This window comes from Sitophilus oryzae, unplaced genomic scaffold, assembly GCF_002938485.1.
Source record: "Sitophilus oryzae breed Bouriz unplaced genomic scaffold, Soryzae_2.0 scaffold_1060_pilon_pilon, whole genome shotgun sequence".
Classification (NCBI taxonomy): Eukaryota; Metazoa; Arthropoda; class Insecta; order Coleoptera; family Curculionidae; genus Sitophilus; species Sitophilus oryzae.
This window is the reverse complement of record NW_022145683.1, coordinates 257,632-273,326: the sequence shown is the minus strand read 5'-3', so window position 1 is coordinate 273,326 and position 15,695 is coordinate 257,632. Positions and strand designations below refer to the sequence as shown.

The following is a 15,695-nucleotide window of genomic DNA, read 5'->3' as shown; positions in this document are numbered from 1 at the left end:
TGCAACAGCAGTCAACAATTGACTCTTTGAATAGGGTAATTAATATAATTCAGGAAGAGCGCCAAAATGAGGTTAGGCAGTGCGACAGGCCAATACAAACAATAAATTTGGCTAAGGGTCCCCATACCATCACCTCGGGCTGCGCACCTACGAAGCGCGACAGCGCTATGCTGCCGCGGAGCACCGCAGGGCCAACGCAGAGGGGTTCGTATGCGGCAGCTGCTTCGTCCTGCAACCGAGGATCGACGAAAGGCAATAGCAGTCGAGTCGTACGCGATACAAATATAGTCGCCGCCAACGTACCGAGACATAGTGATTTGATTGATGAGTTTATGGATGTTAGCAATAAGATCGAAATCGGCGTTAAAACACAACGAGCCAGTGTAGTAGGGCCCGACAATCCACTGAATGAATGGAAAACAAATAAAAGTAGACGTTCTGGGGGCAGAAAAACCCAAACCACAGTTGGAACTGGTGCCAGTAGCATAATCAAAGCAGCTCCTTCTTATTTTTACTATCATGTATTCCGACTGGATCCATCAGTTAAGGAAGACCAATTAAAAAACCATTTAATAAATCATTTTCCTCAAGTAACTTGCAGTTCTTTACCCTCAAAGCATCCAGAAGAATATTCTTCTTTCAAGGTTGGAGTACTTGAGAACAACAAGGAAACATTTTTGGAACCCACACTTTGGCCGGTGGGTACTAAAATTAACAAGCTTTTTCACGTAAGGAAAGCACAACAGGAAGCAATGTGAAGAAACAGGACATTTCTATTGAAATTTTAACTGATAATTCTGGGACATGTAATAAAATAAGTCATTCTGATGAAAGTTATTGTTTGTTTGAAAATGAACTTGGTAATGGTGCTGTTGAGGTTGGCGGGTGTAATACTGTTTCTAGACATGCAGCTTCTTTTAGGACTGCAACAGACCCAAATGGGGCTAAATCATTAAAAATTAAAGTATGCAGTATGAATGTTCAATGCATTACAAATAAGATTGATATTATTGAAAATATGTTAATATCTGAAGATATTGATATTATGTGTGTAACTGAGCATTGGCTACAGTCAACGTTTGTAGATATAAGCATCGATGGATATATAGTTAAATCGTGTTTTGCCAGATGTAGTAAAAAACATGGTGGCTCACTGATTTTGGTTAAGAATAAAAATGCGGATATGTTTGTGCGCTGTGAGAACATTGAGAAATTTTCTATTGAGGGTCACAGTGAACTATCGGGTATAAATTTTAATACATACACAGTTATTTGCTGTTATCGTCCTCCTTCTGGAGATGTAGACATTTTTCTAAATTCTGTTAGCAGAGCTTTTTCTGCAGCTCTATTGTCTGTTAAATATATAATATTTTGTGGAGACTTAAATATCAATTTTGGAATCGATTCTAAGAATAAAAAGTATCTTTGTGACCTGTTTGAATCATTTAAACTGAAAAATACTATAATTGAGCCAACAAGAATTGTTACTAATTCAAGCGGTCATACTACCGAATCTATTATAGATTATGCTGTTACAAACATCCCTAGTGACATGGTTAATTGTGTAATTTTTAATCCTCATATTAGTGATCACTTAGCTAACCTTTTATCTGTAAATTTAGAGAGTAACAGCGTAGTATTATCTAAAGACAGTGTTTTGACGAATCATAGAGATTTCTCGGATAGTAATGTCTCCATGTTTTGTAATATGATAATGTCGCAAGACTGGAATTTTATTCTGGATTTTTCACTTGACTGTAATGGTTTATGGAGTAGTTTTGTTGAGCATATTGTTTTCTGTTTGAACTGTTGTTGTCCATACAGACAGAGAAAGGTTTCAACAAGAGCTAAAAAATCTCAGAATATTTGGTATGATGGTGATTTACTAAGTATAAAAGAAAGGCTGAATGCGCTTCATACCGTCAATAAACGGTCTGAAGGTAACAGTGCATATGAATATAAACATCTTAAGTCAGTCTATAAGAAAGAAATTAGAAGGAAAAAGAAAATGTTTTATACTAATAAAATATCAGTTTCTGAGAACAAGAGCAAGGAAATATGGAAAATTGTAAATGAAAAGCTAAACAAGAAAAACAAGGCACAACAATCTTTAATAAGACTTAATATAGATAATGAAATATTGTCAGATCCATCTGATATTGCATACCAATTTGCAACATATTTTAGTACTACTGCAATGACAAAAGTTAAACAAAAGTATAATGATAGCAATACTATAGGTACGTTATTACATCTATTGTTGTAGCAGCTGACACTGTAGAAGAACTTACACAAACGACATTAAATGTTTGTGAAAAAATGACGTTATGGTGCAAAAATAATAACCTTATATTAAATATAGAAAAAACAGTTTATATGGGAATTATTAACAGGAAAATTATTCCGGACCAATTCCAGAATGAACTTGATATAGAACTGTCAAACAAAACAAAATTTCTGGGTTTGTTTATTGATCCGCAAATGTCGTTTAATGCGCAAATAGACCATGTATGCGCTAAATTAAATTCAGCATATTTTGCTATATTAAGCTTAAGACACACGCTCGACATACATGGTCTCATATCGGTATATTATTCACTTGCGTATAGTCACATGGCGGGTAATATCCTATGCTGGGGAAAAGCTGCTTTTAAATTTAATCGAGTCTTTATTATACAAAAGCGAATTATTAGACTTATTTTTAATATTGGTGTTCGTGAGAGATGCAGGGATATCTTTGTTAGCAGAAAAATTTTGACCTTTCCCTCGATTTATATTTTAAAATGTCTACTTTACGTGAATAATTATAGAGCCATATTTAAAAAACTCTGTACTGCAAGGTTGCACAATACACGGGACAGTGAAATGCTTATGGTTCCACAACATAAGACAACTTATTTTGAATATTCACCTTATTATAACTGCGTCAGCCTCTACAACTCCTTACCTTTAAAGTTGCGCTCATTGAGAGGCAACAAATTTGCTGCCGCAGTAAAGGTATACCTGCTGGGGAATGGGTTTTACTCTATTGACCAGTTTAAATCATTCGCTAGTTACATATAAAAATGTCTATACTGATTTGGCGTGTTTTTGAAATTTTGTAATGTTTTGTAATGTAACATTTTTTATGTGTTTATTTGATTTTGTTTATGTCTAATCTATGTTTAACTAGCTGACGAACCAATGTACATAAATTGTATTTTAATGGCAATAAAATTTATTTATTATTAAAATCTAGACCCCATAAATTGGATGACCATCATCTCTGTCGTATGCAGTATTAAAATACAGACCACAAAAATAAGGCGACGACGGCCGTATATAAAAAAGTGCAATTCCCTCCTTAGTCCCTCTGTTCGATGTTTTAAAACACTTACCTTGAGTGGAAGGCATCAGAGGCGGAGTAAGCACATTTTTCGGCGGCGGTAAAACATTATTAACCACTTTATTATTTTCCTGCCTAATAATTTCGTTATTTTCAACAGGAGGCACTTCAACCCCTACAGCTCCCAACTGTTCCTGTCCTGACACCGGAGAGTGACTGATGGTCGACGACCGCGACACCAGATGGCTCTTGTCACTCTCTGACGTATGCGCCACGTCATCGGACGATTCTATGGAGGGCTGAGATTCGGTGGACCACTGTGGCGTTTCCAGTTTGCTCCTGTTCGATTGAGGAGGGGCTTCCGGTCTCGTATTCGAAACGGGCGGTTTCTTCAAGTCACCCACTGTCGGAAATAAGTCGTTTGGTTTCTGATCTTGTTGATGGGCGTTGTTTTCGGGGGTTCTGATCTCTGAGACGGACCAGTTCCACGATTCGTCGTTGGAAAAACTGTCTGCTTGAAGAAATATAGTAAGAAATGTAGTATACAGGGTCTCAAATAAGTGCAAGTATTTTAACTGGTAGTATAGTTCGACCCCAGAAACACGCTCATGAGGTTCTTTTTTTAAGTACTAAAGTATTATTTATTAAATTGTCTAACCTAATACATTAGCTGTGGACTGCAACTGTTGGTGTTGTTGTGATGCAGCCATTGTTTGAGCATTGGAATTGTCTTCTTCACCCCAGGCCCAATTTTCACCCCAACCATCTGCCTCGGTGGCTGGCTGTACTGGTTGGTTAGAGTATGCACCACTTTGATCATACTGTTGATTATACTGAAAATTTTAACATAAATGATAACAACAACTTCAAAAAATGATAACAAACAAACTATACAGAGACAGCCACTTTTTAATAACAGGACTCCTAACAGAGAAGATATAAGATTTTCTTATAAAATAATTTTTTTTTCAAACGTCACAAAAGTATTAATTTTTGCGACGTGATTGCCAATATAAAAAAGTCATTTTAACGAATAGGCATAAAAGTAAAACACTTTTACGCCTAAGCATAAAAGTAAGAAAATGCAAAGAAAATCTATTACATAGATAAAGGAAACAAGTTTAGATTATAATGTGCCCATAGGACAATGTAAATACTATTTGGCGCTATCCTTACAATGGTCACTCTCCAAAGTTTTTGATAATTTCGGAGCGGTTCGGCTTTTCTGAAATTATGTCGCCAAATATTGTTTATTAAAATTTATTATTATTTTCTTTTAATTTTTTAAATAAAATACAGTGTGTTTGCATATAAGAAACTTTATTTTATATAAGGACATGTATAAAATACCTATGAAACGTTGGAAACCGACGTTATGCCACGATCCACGATGGTTTTTGCAGTTCACACTGTGAACTTCACAGTTCACACAGCTTTTTAAGTTCTTAATGCCACTTTTTCACAATTATCACGGGTTTGAGTAAATAAGATTTAAATTAAACTAAACTCACATGATCGCAATAATTACTTTGAAAATGGACGCTTTAAACACTTTTCGGTATTTTTTCAATGAGGGCGGTTTAAATTTTGAAAGATTTTATAATTTTTGAAGATTCCTTTGACAAGAGAACATTATTTCTGTTCTTGTTTGCGGTTGTTCTTAGCAACCGCTATAGCAGGGCCCTACAACGTATGCGCTCCAAAACAATTATAAGTTTTGGCGGCAAGCCGGGCATTCCAATCTAAACTTGTTTTTTTTATCTATGATCTATTATTAAACTGACATAAAGTGTCAAATTCAACGAGCGTAACTATAGTTTCTCGATATATAATTACCATAGATAAAGGAAACAAGTATAATTACTTTCAAGGTATTTCTTTTAAATATTTTCTTTGAATAAGAAGACTAAGGCAGGAGCATATCAAAAATCTTAGGTCCACCGCGATGGGACTCAAATATGGCCGACTTAAATTCCGGTTTATCAGTGCCGTTCTAATTTTATTTAAAAAATGTAAAACTATGATGTAGGGTAGACGTGGGGTAGACTCAATATTATTTTTATTTTACGTTGTGAATAAATGTTGGTAGTTATTAAAATTGTTATAAAAACATATTATTATAATAAAAATAGATAAGTTTTAATAATTATTTATTAACACAAACATCCGATACGCCACTGAAGCAGGTAAGTCAAATTGACGTATCTAAATTCTTTGACATCTAATCTTTGACAAGTAGTAAATAAAAGCAAAAATGCAAGAAAAAATATATAATAAATATATTAGTTAATTTAAGTAAATTTCATAAATGATCGGTTTACTACACGTATGTATATTATATAGTCACTTACTAGTGAAAAGTTGTTCCATTATTTCACTCGATTTTTGCCGAGATCTACCGCACGCTACACAACCAACTATTTTAGAGTCTTTTTCGATAAATCGCGATAGTGTCACTGTTAATTTAAGTTATGCCACAATTTCCATCTAGATTTACTACCTTTATACAACTATCAGTAGTAGAATAAATAATAAATAACATAAAATAAGCTCCGTAAAGACTAACAAATCCACAAAATTTCAAATCAAATTCAAATGTGTCAAATGAATCGTCAAACAGAACTGTCAAGGATCCCCACCCTAGAGTCCTTTTTCCGCCCACCATGCATATATAGCATTAGATATAAGATACCATTACGCTCCTTCCTTAGTCTACTTATTCAAAGAATATTTTTATATTATTTGGAGCGTTTAAAAAACTGTTTAAAAAATTATTTGTGAGTTTTGAAAAAAATATATGTAGCATGTTCTATTCAGAGTAAAAATATGTTTTATGCTTCACCTGTAATGTCAAACATACAGCCTCGCCAAAAAAGTATCATTTTTACTCCTAATAAAACAATATACTATTTTTTCAAAGGTCATAAAAGTATTATTTTTTTAACGCCTAGGTACTACTATAAAAGTAAAGCCCTTTCACGCCTAAGCACAAAAGTACAAAAATACGTTATTAAACTGACATTAAGTGTCAAATTCAACGAGTGTACCCAGTGTTCCTCAATATAACATAATTACATACAAGGTAATACCGTAAAGAAGGCTGGGGAATGACAATACATGATGATTTTGGCGAGGTCAATCACTAGACGTCATTTACGAAAAACTGACGTAGAACTTGTCAAAAATTAACAATAAATATAGCAAGATTAAAAAAAGATAAAACGTTTCCAGACAAACAAGTCTATTTCCAAAAACATATTTTCTCTCGAATTTTAAACTACAACATATAAAAAAAAAATTTACTCAATATAAAAATAATTACAACCTTCTTAAGACCAACTGGCAGTATAAGCGCCATTATAAAGTAAAGAAGAGTACTAGAAATTGACCACGTCAAAACTATTATCGATTGTCTTTACCCAGCCGTCTTTGATGCCGTTTTTTTTTTGATCGCATGGTCTTCTGCACTAAATATTACCGATTGATTCTTGAAATAACCACCAGATGGCTCTTGTTGGAACTGTTGGTACTGAACGCCAGTATTGGCGTTCGGAGTACGACTAGGAGGGGGATACACCTGTTGAGGTTGTTGCCAATAATTTTGAGCCTGTGCATGGTCTTGCTGCTGTTGAAAAACGGGCGGTGGTTGCCATTGATTCTAGAAAAAATATTATATATAATTTTTTTAGAAAAAACTCAAAATTTAAGTGAGGATGCAGTCAATAATCACCACATAGGCTAATAAAACTGCTTTTTCAAATTTGTCAAGCTTTCGAGAATTTTATTCCCATCATCAGGACAGTTTGACTGAGTCAATTAGCAAAAAAACATCCTTTGCACAAAAAGGCCTTAAAAACTAGCATCGTATGACATTGGAATACAAGGAAATTTCCTTTATAAAATATTAAAATACATATCAACGATATTACTTTTCTTTTAAACGCAAACAAAAAGATTTTTTTAAATTTAATTTCTACATTGTTATTTCGAGCTCGATCAAACAGTGACTATCAAACAGTGACTCAGTTAGGTAATTTATACTACACAGCTAGATAATTTATACTACACTATTGCAATTCCAGTATCAAACCTTTGGTAACCTATCAGGCAGTTCATTTTACTCCCAGCTCTTGGACTATACAGGGTGGTCCGAACTGTATTCCGGAAACTTGTAGGGGGCGCCACCTACATGTGTTTTAACTGTTTTGAAGAGTAATAAGTTTTCGGCCGTACCTATTTAAAACTACTGAGTGAAAAAATGCACATTTCCGAGATTTTTTACGTAAAAAATGTCTCTTGGTAAAAATCGCTACGAGCAACCGTTCTCAAGATATTTAGAATGGAAATACCCAATACATATCATTATTGACAAAAATTAAACATGTTGAGTAGATATAATAGCTTACTTCGGGTTTCTCTTATTACCGATTCTGAACCATCCTAGAACTGTGATGCGTATGCGCAGAAGGAAATATGAAGACATTATTTCATTTGCGCATGCGCTGCAGAGTTCTAGGACGGTTCAGAATCGGCAATAACAAGAACCCGAACAAAGCTAATCAGTTATTTGACTGAAATTATAAATTTAGGAACTTTTTATTTTTTTTAAATTAATCATAAATTTTTCTTCTTTTTTAAATTAATCAAAAATATTCCTTCTTTTGGCACAAAAACATGTCAAATGTATTTAGTCTGATAATTATTTAGTCAACATGTTTAATTTATGTCAATGATGACAGGTACTGATAATTTAGATTCCAAATATCTCGAGAATCATTACTCGACGCGATTTTTTATCAAGACACCTTTTTCCGTAAAAAACATCGTACATGGATATTTTTTCCCAGTAGGTAGTTTTATACAGGTACGGACGAAAAGTTATTACTCTTCAAATCAGTTAAGAAAAGATGTAGGTAGCGCCCCCTACAAATCAAATAGGAGTCGTTTTCATTCACAATTTTCATTCAAATATTGACGTTAATTCTGAAATTATTTGGAAAAAAATCGAAGACACCTTTTTCCGTAAAAAACATCGTACATGGATATTTTTTTCTCAGTAGGTAGTTTTATACAGGTACGGACGAAAAGTTATTACTCTTCAAATCAGTTAAAAAAAGATGTAGGTAGCGCCCCCTACAAATCAAATAGGAGTCGTTTTCATTCACAATTTTCATTCAAATATTGACGTTAATTCTGAAATTATTTGGGAAAAAATCGAAATAAAAATGAATTTTCTACACCCTGTAACTCCGAAACTAAGCATTTAGAACATACAGTTATACGAATTTTTTTATTTATTTTTATCTGCAGAATATGCTGTTGAAGTTTCCGGAATACAGTTTGGACCACCCTGTATATTATGGCAGCTTCTTTTGACTTATTATCAAGACTATCAACCCATTTTAACATTTTATCTTCAAGAATTTTAAAAAAAATATGCGTGTCTTTTAAAAAAACTTGATATACTAAAAATTATGTTAAACCTCAGTAATTTAAATTAACTTTTCACACAGTTGTAATTATAGATCTTCTAAAATATAATAGATTTACTAATATAAAGAAATAAATGTAAAGAGTATCAAACCTGCTAAAATAGTAGAAAAATAAAACAAACAAAACCGTCCAAAAATCAATAAAGCTTAACCTTCACACTCCTGGAAACGTCAAACCTTGACTTTGTCTCTTTCATTTTTTCCGATAAATTCAAATATGTGTCTTTTACGTTCATCAGTTAATTTTTCGAAGTAAACACAGGTCGTCTTCTTACCAGCAAGTTACAAATTATGTCGTGCAGTGTATGAATACCCAAATATATTTTCGTCAGTAACTGATAAAACTATTGTTTTTTTTTTCAGAAAAAAAAGGGAGCCTGTTGTAGTGGCGGCCCCAAAACCTACAACGTCGTCATGATACGTCACGGTGAGTCGGAATGGAACCAGAAGAACCTTTTTTGCGGCTGGGTCAACGTGGACTTGAGCGACAGGGGCAAGAGAGAGGCCGTGAGCGCCGGCAAAGCGCTCAAAGACGCCGGCTACAGGTTCGACATGGCCTTCAGCTCCGTACTGAAAAGGGCCAACGATACCCTCTATGCCATCCTGAAAGAGATCGGCCAAGAGGATATTGCCATTTTTAAAACGTGGAGGTTAAACGAGAGACATTACGGAGGTCTTACCGGTTTAAATAAGACTGATACGGTGGCGAAATACGGCGAGCAGCAGGTGCAGATTTGGAGGAGGAGTTACGATACACCTCCACCTCCCATTACGCCGGAGAATCCGTACTACGACACTATTTTGTTGGACCCTATTTATAACGAAGGGCCGCCTAGGAATGATTTCCCTATGTTCGAGTCTCTGGAGCTGACTATAAAGAGAACCCTTCCGTATTGGAACGAATGGATAGTGCCAGAGATTAAAAAAGGCAGGAAGATCTTGATAGGTAACAGTATGAGCCAGTTTACAAGGACTGCTAAGATTTCGGTTTTTTTTGGTGCCTCCATAAAGGTTAACCCACAAATTTAACGCCTCTCCTTGAGAAAGAAAACTGAATTAATTTTTATCTTTCATTAATTGTTTATTGCAAAAACAATTCGTTATAGACTTGAAATTTATACACAACTAAGCTTAAGCTCCACACGGAACGACTAATGGTACGATTTGATTGCGTCGACAATACGGTGTAGACAGGGGGTGTAGATAAAAAGTACAGGGTGGGTCAAATTGGACGCTTTTAAAGGGAAACACCCTTTTTTATAGGAGATACACGAAAACTAATATTGGTGTCTGGAGCTCAATTTTTATCATAAACATGATGGTAAAAACCGCACATCGATATCTGTTACCATTTCGGAGTTACGGGATATTTTTCAAAAATGTGCATTTTTAACAAATCGTTGTAACTTTTTTGCTATGGAAAATTTTGTATTTTTATGAAAACATTTCCAAAGCACCTTTTTACGTAGAATTTAATGATTTAAGTATAATTTTTTTTAAATTAATAATTTAAGAGTTATCAGTGTCAAAATTAATTTTTTATTTGGGACACCCTGTATCTTTTTAATTAATTGAAAAGAACTTAAAATTACCTTTCCAAAAATATAGCTCACTTGATATTTTGTCGTAGTCCCGTTCGAAATACACTATTTTTAAAAGTTCGCCACTTTTCTTTTAACTACAGTAGGCTTTGAACGCGTTATTGATGATCTGCAGCTAATGGAACTCGAAACCATAGTTTTCCAGCAAAACGAGGCACCGCACAGTGGGCCCTAATGAACCAATAATATTGAAAAACTTTTGTATCATTCCTGATGAATTTTTAGGCTAAAATTACGTATTAAATGAACAAACATATTTTTTTAAATCGTTAGTTTTTATTAATAACACTTAAATTAAACATTTTATATAGAGCAGACTAAAGATTAATCGATATACAGGGTGTTTTAGACTTGGCAATTCAAACTTAAGGAATAAATAGAACATCAAAAATAATGAAAAAAGTTTCTCTAAACATGTGTCCAGAAATGCATAGTTTTCGAAATAATTTTTTTTCGTTTTTGAAATAATCGATGCATGTTATACGTCAAAAAACTCCTAGATACCAATTTTCATCTAAATATCGAAATTATGTAGGAAATTAGACGAAGAAAACGAAAGTAAAAATAAAATTTTGGCACCCTGAATCTCGAAAAGTATATGCAAGCATTTCCTGATCCGGACACATGTTTATAGGAACTTTTTTCATTATTTTTGATGTTCTATCGATTTCTTAAGTTTAATTCGCTCCAGTATAGTATAGATACAAAAAAATGGGAATGGAAATTATTCCCAGTTACAGCTAATACAAACAGTGTTTTGTATAGTATTGATGTACTATATAATTTTTTATATCTTACGAAGTCGCAAAAAGTCGCAGTAACTATTTAATTTTGAAAACTAGACTATTTGAGAAAATAAAAACATAATCCAGACACCTGGCCCTTTGAGGAGAACCCACTTATTTTTCTATATTTTTAAAAAAGAAAAACAATCAGTATATTATAATGATACGTTTTTTACATTAAACCGTGATCATAATGTTACATATTGTTTAAAATTAAGTACAAATAAATAAAATAAACTTAACAGTACTTGTATCACCCGTTATAAACCTGCCACAAACTTCTAAAATATTTGGAATCATTAACAATCCAAATTTAGCTTCAACTAGGTTTAAAAATATATACCAATTTTGCTTACAAGTTAGATCAAACTCTTATTTATGCTGATAAATAAATTTATTGCATTTAATTTTTATAAACAGATATTCATTACAGCTATATTTCATTATGTTTCTTACTCTACTTTGCTTAATTTATTTTGCTGTCCATGCAATATATCAGTCAGTAATCAATCAGTAATGATCTAAAATATAATTAAAATGTATTATCTTATGCTAATATAATCAAATTCACCAAAACATTACCTTTATTTCCTGGACTTGTTTATGTTTCTGAATGTTAGCCTATTTGCCGTAATTTCTAGTAATTCTACGGTACTGCTTGCCCTTGTATTATCTTAGAAGATTTATTAACAAGTGTGGATTGTCTCTAAAATATTATTTGGCCCTATATTTCATTATAGAGCCCAAAATGAAGTTATTTACCTGCATATTTTTTGAAATTTATCATTTGTTTATTTTCTGCAAATTGTAAGGTTAATAATTATTATTAATAATGTCATTTAAATTTGAATTGCTCAGATCAGTTGAGATTAGTGTATTCGGCGCACACACGCTGTTGTCAGGTTGAGCAGTACTTCCTTTAGGTTCTGATGTTTGTATTTTCTGATAATTATTGATTGCATAATCGACATCCTTTCCGTAATATTGTGTATGCATCGTCACCGGCATAAGGTTTGGTATGTTTGTGTTTGAATGGTTATTGGAATTTACTTTTAATTCTGAGTAATGTTTATTTTGGCAATGTTTCTAAATTCCCAGAATATTAAATTGCAACTTTGCAGTATAAGTCAAATTTCTTCGGAGCGGAACACTCTGGCGGAACTCTATCTGATCGATGTGGGTTTTCCCATTTTTCCCTTCAGCTTCAAAGCAGGTGTTTTAGTCAGTGTAATTTGTTGGAATTTTCCTGTTTTACCCGTTTGTTGGGGATAATCACTGACTAGAACTATAAGGGATACTTTTGCTGTTTGAGTTGTACCTTACCTTTTAAAAGTATCTCTGAGCCGTTTTATACGGGATTTTAATCTGCTCGTGGCTGGGAAAGCCTTTTGATTTATTTCTTTTTCATCGTCGATTTTCTTGGGAAGAGGAACTTAAAACCACCACCTGTTCCAGTGATTTCTGCTTTCTGAATCCAGCAATTTGAACATCCATCTATTAGAAAAAAAACTACATTTTCTTGTAAAGCCCAGCAAGGGCTTTTTACATCAGGATTTTTTAAGACCAGGATTGTTCCCACCAGACTTTTAAGACCAGGATTTTTCCACCAGGATTTTTCTGGCTTGCTTTTTCTGGCAGACTTTTTGCAGTACGTCTCTCTGGAAGTGATTTCCCTCTACAGCACTCAGCTTGGCAAATACGTCGCTGGATCAGATCGGAAGCAGAGACAAGTAAACGTTACTGAAAATTTTATCTTCCCCTATTTGTTTTTTTTTCCTTTTCTTACTTACCTTTTTTTATCTTATATTGATTCAAGGTTCAAGAGTTCAAGGTACATACAGTTCGGTTTTCAATTTTTAATTAAATTTAGTATATATAACGTCATCAAATTTGGTTCATTTTTTTTATTTAATATCAATATACAATACTCATTCATTTATCTTAGTGTTTTATTCATCCCTTAATTTTTTATCTTTCTAGTATTTTTTTTTATAACAAGTCTTGTTAGATTCCAAGAATATCTTGGGGGTTTTCTGGCTTATCCTGTGCAAAGCCAGTGGCGCTTAAAACCCACCCCATCTCTTCGGCAGAGCTAGGGCCTATTTGCACGCACACTCCACAGTTTAGTAAGACCTTGTTTTTTTATTATTTTTTTCGGTTCTCTATAAATTTTTAATTTCATAATTGTTCTCGTCAATTTAATAATTTTAAAATTTAACAATTTAACATTTTTTTTTAAACCAATTTCCTGCAAAGGAAACGCGTGGCAATCACTTTGTACTTTTTAAACAAAATCTTTACATACGCGGAATAAAATAAACCACGTTTCGACGTTTTCAGTGCACATACACGTACCATGGTAACCTATATCAGTTATTTTATTATTTGATGATTCTCTAGAGTTTTCTTAACTATTATTAATTAAAAATAAAGTTTTTTTTTAAGTTGTTTCTGGCCCAATGTGCACCGCCTCAAAACGCTGAAGTTATCAGCAAATTTTTGCAGCCAATTTCGAGAATAATTGAATAGCTAACCAAGATCCCAGCCGTTGGCCGCCAACGCCACCGGACTTAATAGCGGAAGAATAAAGGTTTCTTATTTTTAAATTGTCCGTATAATCTTTGTGGCGAGAGCCACAATAGGCCCTCGCGGCCTCAGTGGAGTGTCCCACCTGGGACTCACTCTTAGTAAAATACAATCTCCTATAGAAAAGGGCGTTTCCTTTTAAAAATGTCCAATTTGACTCACCCTGTACAGACCAATAGTAGTGGGGGTAGTTTTCACCCTTCCCGCACTTTTTCTTAATTTTTGTGAACGTTAAAGATAAGCAAAGCTCTTATAGCAGAACATAGATATCCAAAACCTGATTCAAATTGGGATAACGGTTCTCAAAATATCTGAAAAAATTTGTTTATTTTTTTAAAGTTTGATGCCCTCTAACAAACAAACGAACCACTTTTGCGTCGAGGTAAATTGTGTCCAATGATCTTATTTTGACCATGGAATATTAGGACACCCTGTATAACATGAGACATATTACAAATGAATAATGGTCTTTTTATTAGACAATTTTGGTCAAAATCTTTTCAAATTATCCTCATATAGTGCCAAATAAAAACCTAACTTTTTTTAGCTGCACATGGTAATTCCTTAAGAGGAATAGTAAAGCACCTAGATCAGATGTCGAATGAACAGATCATGCAGTTAAACTTGCCTACTGGCATCCCCTTTAAGTACACCTTAGACGAAAACATGAAACCTGTCCAAGGAGGAAGCCTACAGTTTATGGGAGACCCCGAAACAGTGAAAAAGGCCATGGAAGAAGTGGCAAACCAGGGAAAATCAAAGAAATAAACCAAAAGAATTCATTTAAATAATAACTGCAACAAAAATATGTAAAAATTGATGAATAAATACAATATTACATTAACAACATTGTAGTACTATGTTTTATCATGTTAATCCACTTACCTCTACGGTGGAATGTTGCTGAGGGTTGAACATCTGTATTGGGGTGTTATTGGAGGAGGGGCTAGGCCTGGGAGGGCCCCTTCTTTGGGCCCAAGACATCTTTTAATCAATCTGAAAATTATTACAAAGGATTTATTTGACAGTTGCATAACCTAACTTTCCGAATTACATTTTAATGATTTTTCCTCACCGGATTTTAAATTAAGTAATAAAAACGATATATATATATATACCTTAGTAACTATACAAGTTACCCAGTAGACACGTAAACAAGTGAGAAATTAAATATTAAAACCCATTAAATGGATGCAATATGCCAGGTCAATAAAACTTTTTTTTAAATATTATTCTTGCTATTTTAGAGAAATTCGACAAAATTAGAACACTAGATAGTGAAAATTCTAAGGTATAATTTACAATATTCTCTGGTGCTTACCTTTAAATTACAATTTTTAACACAGTCCTTCATTTCACACTTTCCACAATCACAACATTTGCATATCGGCGAGAATAGTTCAAAATGTTATCATAAAAATATTGCACTCGATAAACATAAAGCAAACAATACACTTTCAACAAATAAATTAGGGGATTTCGAAAAAATAATAATAAAATTTTACTGAAGGAGAAAAAATACTTCTTTCCCTTTATTGAATGATTGTTTCCCCTCCTTGCTGAAATCCTTAACCCTCGCATACTCTCTCATTAAAAAGCACGCATTAGAACGAAATAGAAAACGATTTTCTTGTCTACCAGTGATTTTCCTGTATTGACTGTCAACTACGTGGCATATTCAAAAAAAATTATAGGCAACTAGTACTACTTTACATTTACAATATTATTAAAAAAAGGCATAAAAATATACTTTTTATTATTTTTTTTTGTAGAAAGCATTATCACAATATTTTATCAAAACGAATTTTTAATATGAGTAAAAACACAGTGTTCTTTACTTAAAAATTTGAAATAATTATATAAACAGTGTATAATTGGTTGTATAGCCTTTTCGAATAAAATCGGC

At 33.4% G+C, this 15,695-nt stretch overlaps 2 protein-coding genes and 1 long non-coding RNA gene across 12 annotated transcripts in view; 1 reads left to right on the top strand and 2 right to left on the bottom strand.

The window, feature by feature from the left end:
• LOC115877334 (protein transport protein Sec16B) overlaps positions 1–15,370 on the bottom strand; it is a 48,491-nt gene extending 33,121 nt beyond the window's left edge. For 6 of the 10 annotated variants that reach the window (XM_030893498.1, XM_030893483.1, XM_030893481.1 and 3 more), the window contains exons 1-5: positions 15,111–15,370; positions 14,675–14,785; positions 6,804–6,983; positions 3,984–4,158; positions 3,378–3,839 (exon numbers count right to left, since the gene is read on the bottom strand). In XM_030893498.1, coding sequence (XP_030749358.1) covers positions 3,378–3,839; positions 3,984–4,158; positions 6,804–6,983; positions 14,675–14,773 — 916 coding nt within the window. In that variant the 5' untranslated portion in view covers positions 14,774–14,785; positions 15,111–15,370. The remainder of the gene's footprint in view (positions 1–3,377; positions 3,840–3,983; positions 4,159–6,803; positions 6,984–14,674; positions 14,786–15,110) is intronic. The other 4 variants (XM_030893513.1, XM_030893525.1, XM_030893520.1 and 1 more) reach the window with 2 other exon arrangements.
• On the top strand, positions 8,983–14,643 carry LOC115877385 (phosphoglycerate mutase 1-like). Its single transcript, XM_030893539.1, has 3 exons — positions 8,983–9,120; positions 9,181–9,763; positions 14,337–14,643. The coding sequence occupies exons 1-3, from the start codon at positions 9,109–9,111 to the stop codon at positions 14,555–14,557; spliced, it is 816 nt and encodes a 271-aa protein (XP_030749399.1). The 5' UTR covers positions 8,983–9,108; the 3' UTR covers positions 14,558–14,643.
• LOC115877393 lies at positions 11,467–11,986 on the bottom strand. Its single transcript, XR_004049347.1, has 3 exons — positions 11,966–11,986; positions 11,786–11,909; positions 11,467–11,724 (listed from the first exon to the last, which is right to left on the bottom strand). It is a non-coding gene; the product is annotated as an uncharacterized LOC115877393 (long non-coding RNA).
• Positions 15,371–15,695: the final 325 nt, after the last annotated feature.